The sequence below is a fragment of the Neopelma chrysocephalum genome, unplaced genomic scaffold (assembly GCF_003984885.1).
Source record: "Neopelma chrysocephalum unplaced genomic scaffold, ASM398488v2 Primary Assembly neopelma1_24, whole genome shotgun sequence".
Taxonomy (NCBI): domain Eukaryota; kingdom Metazoa; phylum Chordata; class Aves; order Passeriformes; family Pipridae; genus Neopelma; species Neopelma chrysocephalum.
This window is the reverse complement of record NW_020897693.1, coordinates 45,749,415-45,761,834: the sequence shown is the minus strand read 5'-3', so window position 1 is coordinate 45,761,834 and position 12,420 is coordinate 45,749,415. Positions and strand designations below refer to the sequence as shown.

General features: G+C 38.6%; 2 protein-coding genes across 7 annotated transcripts in view; one reads left to right on the top strand and one right to left on the bottom strand.

The window, feature by feature from the left end:
• Positions 1-6,223, top strand: part of BEGAIN (brain enriched guanylate kinase associated) — a 161,569-nt gene extending 155,346 nt beyond the window's left edge. For all 6 annotated transcript variants that reach the window (XM_027673978.1, XM_027673976.1, XM_027673974.1 and 3 more), the window contains 2 exons: positions 847-930; positions 4,115-6,223. In XM_027673978.1, coding sequence (XP_027529779.1) covers positions 847-930; positions 4,115-5,488 — 1,458 coding nt within the window. In that variant the 3' untranslated portion in view covers positions 5,489-6,223. The remainder of the gene's footprint in view (positions 1-846; positions 931-4,114) is intronic.
• Positions 6,224-6,282: 59 nt separating this feature from the next.
• Positions 6,283-12,420, bottom strand: part of WDR25 (WD repeat domain 25) — an 84,824-nt gene continuing 78,686 nt past the window's right edge. Inside the window, exon 8 of the mRNA XM_027673981.1 lies at positions 6,283-6,430. The gene's annotated coding sequence lies outside the window, so the exon portion shown is untranslated. The remainder of the gene's footprint in view (positions 6,431-12,420) is intronic.

Here is a 12,420-nt window from a genome sequence, read left to right as displayed (position 1 = left end):
ACAACATACAACTCTTACCTTCAGGGACCTAAAGGTACTGGTTGAAGGATACAGTTACACATTCATGTGTGCTAAATTAAATTAGGTGAAGGGCAAATCTGTGTACTGAATTTTCCCATTAAATACGCTGTGGGAGCCATTCAATAAGGAGATTGTATAAGCAGCTTTCTTAAATTCTCTCCTTCTCTGTGTGGAATTCTCATGGTAATTTCTTGCCCAGTTAAAGTATTCTGTTCTGGATCATCAAATATTTGCAGTGAGATTTAATATATTTCTATAGCTGCATTCTGCAAGATATTAAAGGAGTCAGGAACCAAAGAGAAAGTATCGTAAGGAGACAGAGGCTCCCTTCTTAAAAAAACAACATAATGTATATTTCTCTAATGAATTCTCCCACAGTCTCATAAAATTATTTTATCACTTTCTACAGTAGTATTTTAGTGCTGATCTTGATAATACTCAGCAGAAATTGTCTGTTCTTGAATTTTCTTTTTTGTTTAAAAGATCATGTTTCTTTTAGCCTTCACAGTACCATGCATGTTAACAGTAAAAAGTCCAATTCCTAATGGTAAGTATCCATGTTCTGAAATGCAGATTGCTGTTCTGTTGTAACAGTTCTCAAAAAATTTTATTCTTAATAATTTTGTCAGCCCTCACAGAGCAAAGGGGCAAATATCTCTGGATCATGCAAGAAACACAACATGGTAATGTAATTAAAAGTTAAAGTATGATCCAAATTTGCCCAAAGTCAATTTTTAAAAGATTTTTCAGACATGGGGGAAAGGCTGAAAGCCACAAGCTCTTTGCAAACTTTAAATAAGAGGCTATTTTTTGGTTTTTTTCTAGGAGCTCTATAGGAAGGACTGCAATTTAGCTGCTCAGTTGCTCCAGTGCAGCAAGAATTATGACAGGGCACATAAACTCTCAGAGGTAATGTGACCGAACTTCTTCAATATTCAAAGAAATAAATATTGTATGGAAAACAGGTTATTTTGCATGTATCAATTCCAGAACTTGTTTGCCCTTAAGGTTTTTATCTCCCCACACCCTGCCTTTAAAGAACAGGAGGGCTTGAGCACCTGCTACTGTTCTGTGCAGCCTAGGGAGGTGCTGACAAAATCACAGCCAGTGATGGTACTTGAAGATACTCTCTTTCCCAAAACCCCTCCTATCCAGTAGAATGGGCCTGCACTGATTGCCTGAAAAACAAAGGTTTTAGAAAAACCAAAGAGCTGCAAACTCTAGAATGCAAAATGCTGGGGAGAAGCAGTGGGGTGAGAGCAGGGAAATGACAAGCTACAGGCGTCAGAGATTCTGATATAATCAATTTTCCTCCTGAAGCTATTTTCCAGTCCAGCTAGTTTCCAAACCTGAATTTTAAAATGGACTGACAGAACAAATACCTTTTTCTAAAGAAACCAGAGCACCAAATGATTGATTTCCAAGGTGTAAACTTTAATTAATAATCCTTGCTTCCAAGGAAACTAGGCTTGAGAAACAGGCTCCTTAAAGGGAAGGTAAATATTATCTTAGTGAACAAGACTGTCTTTAGGGATACAGGCCCTGCACAAAGCAAAAGCACCTTCCTCACATATATTGCTTCAGTGAAGGTCACAAGGAATAGCCCTTCCTTCATCGGTCCCATCAAGTCAACATTCCCCCAAATGATCTTTCTTTTGCCATTCTGCAATAGAATAATGCAAAATTAAATGTGGAATGTATAAATCATTTCTAAGTCAGTTGATGGCTTCAGTGCACTAAACAACCCTGGTAAATAAAGATGGAGCAAGACTCCTCTGTCAAATGGGCAATGCTTTTCTGGAACGGAGACAGAACTTCCATATTAACCTTCACATACTTTGATTATTTTTTCATATTATCTGACTTTCCTTAGCAAATCGTATCCAGGAATTATCATGACATTACTAACATCTGAAAGCACCCTACCTGTTAGCAGTAATTAGGACCTTAAAAGTACTTAGTGGTTCACTTGCAGAGAATTATCACAAATGTGGGATCTCTTCACAATTTCCCAGACTGTCAAACACTAAATTAAATAGGCAGTCTCCACTCATAAGTCCAAGTATCTATTAATTTAGCAAGTGTGAATGCACTGTCACAGCCAATAAATTCCTTACAAATGCAAATATTGCCTGATAAAGCATTGTATGTTATCCAAAAATTTAAACTGTAGTACAATATAGTAATGTGACAGCAATATCATTTTAGTAATTCCAGTTTCCAGTGGAATATCTAGAAAACAATGTTCTTCTTCTTAACACATTTCATAATCTCAATAACATATATAAAATAGATCAAACAGTCATGCTACAGGATACTGTAGCTGCACCATACAGCACTTTCATGTTAAATTAACTGTATTTCTTTTCCTTGTTTCTGTGGCAATTTACACCAGGCCTATTTTACAACCTGTTTATTCAATCTCTGTTGCATCTGTACTTACTGTGACTAATACTGCTGTCTGCCAGCAGACTGGCAATATCATAATCTTTATTTCCAGTGGAAGACATATGAGCTAATTAGCAACATAATGATTAATCCAAAATATCCTGGAAGGTTCTGTTCATTGAAAAAACACCTTATTTCACTACATGCCATGTTTTGAATACACTGAGTTTGGAGGATTAAACCAGCTTTAAAAACTTCCCAGTGAAGCTAAAAGAGGAGTTCCATATCTTATACAATATGAGACCGGGACAAGAAGCAGGCACTGTAAATTTCCTTTGCCAAAAGTAAAGTGAAAGGGGACGACTTCAGTTATTTGTAGGGTTTTCTCCTCTAGAGAAACAAAGTTAAGGAGGGAGTGAGGTCATAAGGTTAGCCACTATTTATTTTGTAAAGAGGATCTTGATTTCTAGTTATAAAAAGAAAGTGCAGAGTAAATCAGAGTTCAGCCAATCATTCGTGGGATAAATTCCTAAGTGGCATAAATCAACACAGATATCAAAGGAGCTGTCACAATCACAAACTCAAAACTTATTCCAAACATGAGTTTTTCTGATTTCCAGCAAGAAATCTGAGAGACAACCATCATGCAGCTCTCTGTCTCGTATTGCTGTCAGATCATTGATAGAGATCTGAAATGAGCAAGGCAGATAAAATTTGACTGGAAAGCATGTGTAGTGATAGTTCAGTAGGCCTTACCTTTTGTATTTCATCAAGGAATGTGGTCTTTCTATCTCTTCTGGTCCACATGACAGAATGGCAGGTGGAACCAAACACAGAGCTGATCCTGACTTTCTCAAAAAAACTATGTGATTTGTGAGGCACAACAGACATTGATTAATCCTGTCATGGGAATCACAAATTCATGTAAGAACATGTTGAGCCTTATGTGGATGGTTGATCTGACAAGCAGTGTCCGACTGATGGGGCAAGGAAGCTGGTTTGATTTGCTTCTTCCCAGTACAAGAACACTCCTGTCACAGCAGCCAGTACCACTTTAAGTGTCAGTGAAGCCAGCTTTTCCACCTCTTCAAACAGCATTGTTTATCAAATGTGAAGCTGGAGAGCAGGAGCCAATTTGGCACTGGATTGGAGGCAAGATGAGCTTGAGGAAAGGCAAAAGAAGAACAGAAAAGATCTGATCTCATCCTCCTCTTTCTTTACCCCCCTAGAGACCTCCGCACACCCACATTGCAACCACAAATCTCACCCAGGCAGGCAGTCTGGAAGTATTGCTCTATGCTGTAATTCCCTACCTGCCTTTTTAATATTGTTGTTTACTACGTACTTTACATCAGTAAAGTAAACCTGGCAGTGCTGGGTTAACGGTTGGACTCAATGAGCTTAGAGGCCTTTTCTGTGATTCTATGATCGTTCCTATTCAACCTGAATTAACTTGGAAGGAAGCTTTTCAGTTTCACAGTGTTGTCCATGAGGGAAAGCAAATGAATATTTCCAAATACTAGGTAGATAAATGAAAGTAATTCGATTACATATGATTCCAAAAATGCACAAAGATTGTGGCTCTCACATTAGCAGAAGAACCATGTATACTGAGTTATGTCATGTCACGAACAGCACTCAACTCACACCAGTATTGATATGCACCCTTTTCTCCTTTCTCTTTTGCCATCTCTTTGTGTTATAGTTGCCATCTGACTTTCAGGAAAGAGTCAGCATCCATCTGGAAAAACACGGGTGCAGCCTTTCTGTCCCCTTGTGCCACACTTCTTATGCTGACACCATACCCACTTGCGTCATTGCCAAAGTACTGGAAAAACCAGATCCAAACAGCTTGTCTTCACACTTGTCAAGCCCATCTACAAGGGATCTCAATTTTCAGGACTCTGCCGGAAAAGTCGGACAAAGGCCACAGTACAAGTCCGATATCTACTGCAGCGACACAGCCCTTTACTGCCCTGAGGAGAGGAGGAGGGAGAGGAGGCCAAGTGTGGACACGCAAGTGAAAGACGTGGGGTTCCTGAGGTCCCAGAACTCCACAGACAGCACTGTCGAGGAAGACGGATTCCATTCCAGCTTCTCTCATGAAGCCTTCCCAGAGTACATTACCTCTCTGCCAACCTCCAGCTCCTATTCCAGCTTCAGCGTCACCTCCGAGGAGAAGGAAAACGCCCAAGCCAACACTCTGACAGCCTCTCAGCAAGCAATCTACATGAGCAACCGAGACGAACTGTTTGAAAGAAAGTCCCCTGCAGGTTATGAGCACCAGGGAAGCCCCAGGTTTGCGAAGCCCAAACCTGCGCAGCACATGGAGCTTGCCGACGACAATGAGAACTCACCCACTTTTACCAGAACTCTGCCTCCATATGCAAACGAGCCCTTTCATTTCTCAGCCATAACACCACAGCAGGCATTAGCAAATCAGAAAATGAGGAACGAGTGCAGGAGCACCCACCTTTCAGAAGAAGACTTGCCTGGGCGATGGAGGCAGTTGAGTGTGGAGGACATTGGTGCATACTCTTACAGGAACGCTGGCAGGCTGTCGCCCTGCAGTTTTTCAGAGCAGTACTACAGCAGCCCTATTAAGAAGGGGGACAGCCGAACAAGCCCCATCTATGCTAGTTACAAAGCAGATAGTTGCTCCGAGGGAGATGATATCTGCCAAAGCAGACTTGTGGATTCTTGCTTCCTGAGAACAGATAGTGGTCTGAATATTGACATCAGCACTAGCTGTAAACAGGACAAATTGCCCACTTACAAAACAAAAGAACCAAGAGACCAAAAAAATGAAAGGATCACTGTCCAGTTATGCAGTAACAAAAACATCGAAAACAGCCCAGTATTGAAAAGAGAATACGTGGATGTGAGCCCCAACAGTTCTGCAGAGTCACTCAATCAGAGTTCAGTGGAGGCTTCAGAAATCCACCAGTCTTCCATGGATCAAGGAAGCCATTCGGGTATTCACAGCAAACAGCAGCAGTTTCAACGGACTGGGAGCACTGGTTTGAGTCGGAAGGACAGCCTTACAAAAGCACAATTATACGGAACCCTTCTGAACTAAGCATCTTCCAAAACGGCAATAAGACAACAAACAAAAGGAAGCGAAGAGCATTTGATACTTCTAGTGAACAATAAGGTTCTAAGAAACAGGATTATTATAAAGTATATATTCATAATGGTACTATATGTTTAAAACAAAATCTCTTCAAAAACGTTATACAGCACTTTTCACTTAACATCCTTTCCACATGGGAGATCGTCCCCTTCCCTCTTTTATAAACCTGAAATATTTTTATAATCAAAATGGTATTTATTAGACTATCTTGAGCTATTTGAGCAGAATTCTTTTCCCTTCAAGCAGGTTTCTTATTTATTTTTGTGCATGAGGCCATCTGTGCCTAAATTCTTGGAGGAAAAGGGTAAAATCATGATGGCGGCGATAAAAAAATAAATCCACCTGATAAAATACCATAAAATGTCATGTGAAATCAAAACAAACAAGAATGGTGAATTTGAAGAAGTATATTTTTTAACAAGAATGGAATTGTATCTTAAGTTATTTCATAAAAATGTATTTATGAGTGACTAATGTATGCACAAAGTGATACTAATATTTTGTTCTTTTAATCCACTGTGTTTCTGCTTTCCTATTTTTCCTTGTATACTACCTCAAAAGTAATTGAGGGTTTCTTTGTCACATTTTCTGTAGGCTTGCATTTATATTGTCTAAAATGCATGCAGTGTCATAATTAATACTGTATTTTGCATAACTTAATAAAAGACACCAGTGGATCTATTTTGGGGTTATTTTTTCCCTTCATTAAAATAGACCCTGGACAATAGAACATGGAATTTCTTGGAGTGGCACCAGTCCAGCAGAAGTTAATGACTAAAGCTCCTGAATTAGATTGCTTTCTAAAGAAGTCTCTTTTTCTCTGTAAGCTCTAGAAATCTGGTTCACAGTCCATGGCCTCTGGGCGTGGAAGGATGACTTCTCATCAGCCTGTTGAAAGTAAGCAATGAAAAAAAATTGTTTAGCCACAGGCTTGAATTCACTAGACAGGATTCTGCACACTGAAAGAAAACTGAAAACTACTTGAAAACCAGTGATGTGAACTCCTCCTCCAGTACTCACATACTTGACACAATCTTTTAGGTCTTTAGGACTGTTACATCTCACAGTTGCCTTTTCCTCATATGTAGCTTGGTATTTCTAACAATGATTGTTCTAAAGCCTAAGGAAAGTCTGGCCTTCTGTAGCCTATGGGAATTTTATCCCTGAGTCTAAGAAGCTGTGGTTTTACCTGTACTTTGTGCATTTCCTCCACCGATTTTTCTGTTTCTCACCATTTCATCAGTATGGAGTGTACAACTTGGAGAAGGGAAAGAGCAAAACGAGAAGAGGAGAAAAACAAAAAGGAGAGAAAGGGAGATGCTGTGGATTTTCTTCCTGGCTTCAGTATTGCTGTTTGGTAAGAGGTAGAATAAGGCAATTAATATTTAGTCATTCTTTTAAGTCACGTTCAGGAAACACATATCGTATACTTAATATACTGACTCTTGACAGCTTATGTATGGGATAAGTCCTTGCTTAGTGAAGTATATGGTAGTAATCAGTGAGATTGCTGTGGAAATCTAAACTAGTTCCTTCTAAAGCTAAAATAATGATTTATCATTCAATAGCTATTAAGGAAATATACATTTTCTGCTGATTCTCTGCAAGCAGTTACCTGGCAATTAACTATGAACCAGGACTACAGAACTGCTCATTTCCTACATAAGTATCTTCAATCATGGGGCCACAGATTCAATGCATCTGGCATGAGCAACTCCCATTGCTCTCCGTATTCTTCTTGTGTAATATAAAAATTTGACCATTATTGATGTGTGCAAGTACTTGCTGTGCTGTTTGGAAGATCACGCATTAAGTCCCTACAGTTCCTCTGAGATCTGTAGCAGCACCATGGAGAACAATGGTAGCTAATAATATCACACAGGTAAGGCACAACATAACTCTAAAGTGATGCTCATTTCAGTACAAAAGCTGTAACGTACCTTGAGCTTTTACGTCCCCATACTTGCTCACAGTGAGTGTGAGTGGTAGGGCATGCCAAAAATAATTCCATGAAGTCGATAAAAAACACGTAGAATAAAGTTTCCAAAGGCCAACTGCTTCTTATGGCAGGATGTGACCTGCAGTAAATAGACTTGGAGATCCAGAAGAACTTTTATTTCCCATTCAAAACACTAAGACAGAAAATAGGTGTGAAAAAACTTCAGTGTTGACTCATTCAGGTATATAAAATTTGGACAATCCCTAAGGCAAGACATTCATTTCTCTGGTCAATGAATACAAGGATTTGTATGCAAGAGGTGAAAATTAACTGTTATCTCACCTAAAAAAATATATAAGCTATGGAACAGTAAATTGTGTCATTTATGAACTGGAACACAGTGTCAGACTAATCCTTTTATAATACAGTTCATTAGCTGACCTAAAGTGCTATTTTGGTAATTACAGAAAATTACATTTCTGCTAGATATTATATATCTGATTATTTAATATCCTGTTCTATTATATCCTTTCATACTACTGCAGTTTCAAAGTCTGCTTCTGTGCTTCACTTGACTCTTTTTCTCAGTTTATGTGCACTAATATGTAGACTAAAAACAGCCTTTTCAGCCAATTAGTAATGTTTTTTTTTAAAGAAGCCTGTAACTTTGTAACATTTTTCTGTAATGAATTCTGTTACAGAACAATATCTAACCCTGAAATTAATTACAACTGAATCAAAATGGCTATAAAAATTCTTCAGCTTTAATGTATTGATTTTAATTTCTCCTTAATTAGAAAAACTGACAGTAAGCTTGCTAATTTGCTATGAACATGAGAAAAAAGTTTTAATAATTCGCCTAAATTTTCTCAGATTTACAGATCTACCTCTATCTCGCATTGGCCTTTTTAGCCATCAGTGCGCTTGTAGCAAATGTGGGTAGAGTCCTTCCCAAATCTTCATTCGCAAAGCCTAGCCATGATGATGGTGACAGATCTACCTATGGTTTGGTTTAATTTTTCTAAAAAAAAAAACTTTGAAAGATTATGATAAAGGATTTATTCCTTGAGTTTTAGGGTTAATTTTGTCACATTCAATTTAGGTTTATTGAGACAACCACAGAGAGAGATTTGAGGCTTTGACTCTACTCTTACATTCATTTAAGTGACAAGTGACTCCAGAAATGCAAAACAACAGATCTTCAGCCACCGTGCCACAGACTCCTCCACTACAGTGGCTGAGAATTTGCCATGAAATACCTTTTCCCAAGGACATGAATATCCAATTTTCTCTTAAGCATTATAAGAATGCCAAGGCGTCTCCATGTTGCCAAAAACACCTCATTTTTCCAAGTGACATCAAATTCTGCATGCAGGGTTTGTAGGTAACTATGGCAGGAATTTTGCTTTGATTAATTATTTCATTTGCCATGAATAAGAAGAGAAAGGGTGAGTAAAAGAAGTGGCAAGTCTCCGACAGTGCAGTAAAGCAGAAGATGAAAAATGTCATTTTAATGAATGAAAACCGAAAGCAGAATGTATATGATACAGAACGCTGATCAGGGGAAAAACAAAGGGGGCTGAAAGAGATCAGAGGGAGGCATCTCAAATCACATATTAAAACAGACAAGAATAAAAAATGCTACCAAGGATATGGAATACCATTCACCAGGAATAACAGTGCAAAATTATTATGAAATCATGAAAAGCAAATGCATATTTTTAGAGGTTTTCTCACTCCAAATTAAGCTTAAAAAAAGGTGCAAAATCTCAATAGTTACGAATAACGCATGTTACTTTCTTTTAAACTTTTCAGAAGTCTAGAAATAGCTAAAATTTCTAGGTTTAAATCATGACAAGCCATAATATAGGTAATTTTCAATTCAACAGTTTCTAACTTCTTCACCCAAACTAGGAAATTATTCAAACTAATTCTTTCCCCTTCCAGCACTTTTAATTAAAAAGAATTTTCACTCCATAATCTATCACAGAGCATGATTATACAGCTACTTATATTAATTTCCCCTTGTTTAATTTTAAAGTATTAATTGACATCCTTTGGACATCTATATAAACCTTTTATCCCTCACTCATATTTAAAACCTTGTAATCCTTACAGACTATTATTATATATCTCCTTGAATATTGTTTTAATTGTGCAGATGTAGTCCTCTCAGTTTATTCTTGGAAGACACTCCCTTCAGGACACTGTTTTCAATTTCTCTCCAAGAAACACCTTCCTCACCTTTCTTCTGCTGAACATCATAATATTTTTTATTATCAACACTCAGAGTTTTTTAAAACTCTGTACAAAAATGCGGTACAAGGAAAGGAGGGGACTATGCAGATTAGACCAACTGCATGTGTGAGGCTCCCAGCACTGAAATTCTCAAGTCATGGGAACCCCACCCGAAGTGTTGCACGCAGGTCTGCGGTTCCCAGCATAAGAAGGATATGGACCTGTTGGAGCGAGTCCAGAAAAGGCCACAAAGATGCTCAGAGGACTCGAGCACCTCTCCTATGAAGACAGGCAGAGAGAGTCTGGAGAAGAGAAGGCTCCAAGGAGACCTTATAGCACCTTCCAGTACCTAAAGGGGCTACAAGAGAACTGGAGAGGGACTATTTAAAGGGCGTGTAGTGATAGGACAAGGGGAATGGCTTCAAACTGAGAGTAGGTTTAGATTAGATATTGGGAAGAAATTGTTTACTGTGGTGGTGTGAGGGTGGTGAGGCACTGGAACAGGTTACCCGGAGAAGTTGTGGATGCCCCATCCCTGGAAGTGTTCAAGGCCAGGCTGGATGGGGCCCTGAGAAACCTGGTCTAGTGGAAGGTGTCCCTGCCCATAGCAAGTGGGTTGGAACTAGATGATCTCTGTGGTCCCTTCCAACCCCAACTATCCTATGGTTCTATGAAGGCCTGCACAGAGTTTCAGTTGCAAGTTTGTTAGGTTGTAATCTTTCTCCAAAAATCAATAGATCCCAGGCTCCTTAGCATCAGGTTTTCTAAAGCTGTAACCCCCACAGAGCAGCTCCATTTCCAGCCTTAGAGATCTATGTCACTTTTTAGAACTTTTGACAGCACCTTTGTTCTAACAACAGTCCTTGGTGTAAGCAGCAGCTCCTAATGACCATCAGCCAGCCATGCTGATCTACATGAATTAAATCGTGGCATGTTGTCTACATAGTCTTATATCAACATTATCAGAAGTTTTTCATTGTTTTCCCAATATTTCCTCCATGTCCGTTTTAAAAACTTCATTGTTATAAAACAACTGTAGCAATTAAGTAATTTTGTAACAGCTTGTCCTTTAGTCCAGCTCTTCTCACATTATTTTGTCTTTGGTATTTTTTTTTTGTATCAGCAAAGATATTTTAGGAATTGAGAGTTTTTGTTTAGCTGCGGCTAAAAAGAATAGTTTGAATATTCATAAGAATAGTTTGAATATTCGTGCAATGAAAGGTTTTGCTGCTAGTGCAATGGATGCACTTCCACTGATGTTCAGTCTTGCTCTTTTCACTCTCTGCTTTTACATTTCTATTCTCTAGAAAGATACACCTCTTTCCCCCCCCACTTGAAAAAACTTCAATTGCAATTCTCCACTTTCAGTGCAAGATCTTTTATAACACTTAGATCCAAAGGCTGCATCTGTAAAGATACAATTATCACTTCTTGGTCTATCTAAATTCCTCCATATATGCTTTCTAAATTAATTAATACATGCTTGAGGAGAAACTTGACCTCAGGACTATGTACTTATGTGCTCTGCATGAACAAATTTCTATAGGATGGGAGCAGGGAGTATGTGCCATTATCTGTAGATCCTCTATGAGAATTTGCCTAAGTAGGAGCAATATATTCTAATCCTTTACAATAGTACTTAAGCATATATATATTCTGTTTCTAGTGAACATCTACTGACCATTTCCATGCCAAGCTGCTCTGATGTTGAGTTTTAACTACAAAGGCCCATGTCATGGCTTAACCAGAGGCGGCAACTAAGCACCATGCAGCTGCTTGCTCACCATCCCCACAGTGGGATGGGAAGAGGAATGGTGGGGGGAAAAAAGTGGTAAAACCTGTGGCTTGAGATAAGAATGGTTTAAGAATTGAAATAAAATAAAATATAATAACAGTATTAAAAAATAATAATAATTGTAATGAAAAGGAAGAAAACAAAAAGAAATAAGACCCGAGAAAGATAAAGTGATGCACAACACAGTTGCTCACCGCCTGCTAACTGATGCTCAGTCCATCCCACAGTAGTGATAATCCCCTCTCAGGCAACTCCCCCCCAGTTCATGTACTGAGGGTGACTCCTAAGCATAAAAAAACCCTTTGGACCACCTGTCCTGGTCATTCTCCTCCCAGTTTCTCATGCAGCTCCTCACAGACAGAGCACAGGAATTGAAAAGTCCTGGATTTAGAGCAATCATTACCTAGCCACAATCAAAACATCAGTGTGTTATCAGCATCATTCTCATATTAAATCCAAAACACAGCACTGTACCCACTACCAGAAAAAAAACTAACTTTTACTCCAGACAAAACCAAGATAACCGTTAACCTCTTAATTGTCTCAAAAGAGTTAAAATTACATTTCCCCACAGTAAAGAAATTTTAACAAACAGGTCTTCAATTTAGGTTTCAAAGCACAAAGAAATTTCTTACGGTTTTAACTTATAAAGTCTTTCTTTCTAAAGTAACTTCTCCTATAAAACATCTTCAACTACCCACAAAGCCAAATCGCTGCAAACCTCTGATTAGTAGAAGAGAGCAGATAAGAATTTCAGAATCACCAAGGAAACAGGATCTTAAAGCTATCTTTACTGCCATATAACACTACATCAAATTTTCCTAAAGCCTTGAAAAGTGTGAGTTAAATTGCAGCTAGCTGTAGAGGTGAGAGCCCCAGAGAGATCCAGGAGAGTCCAGCTGCAAC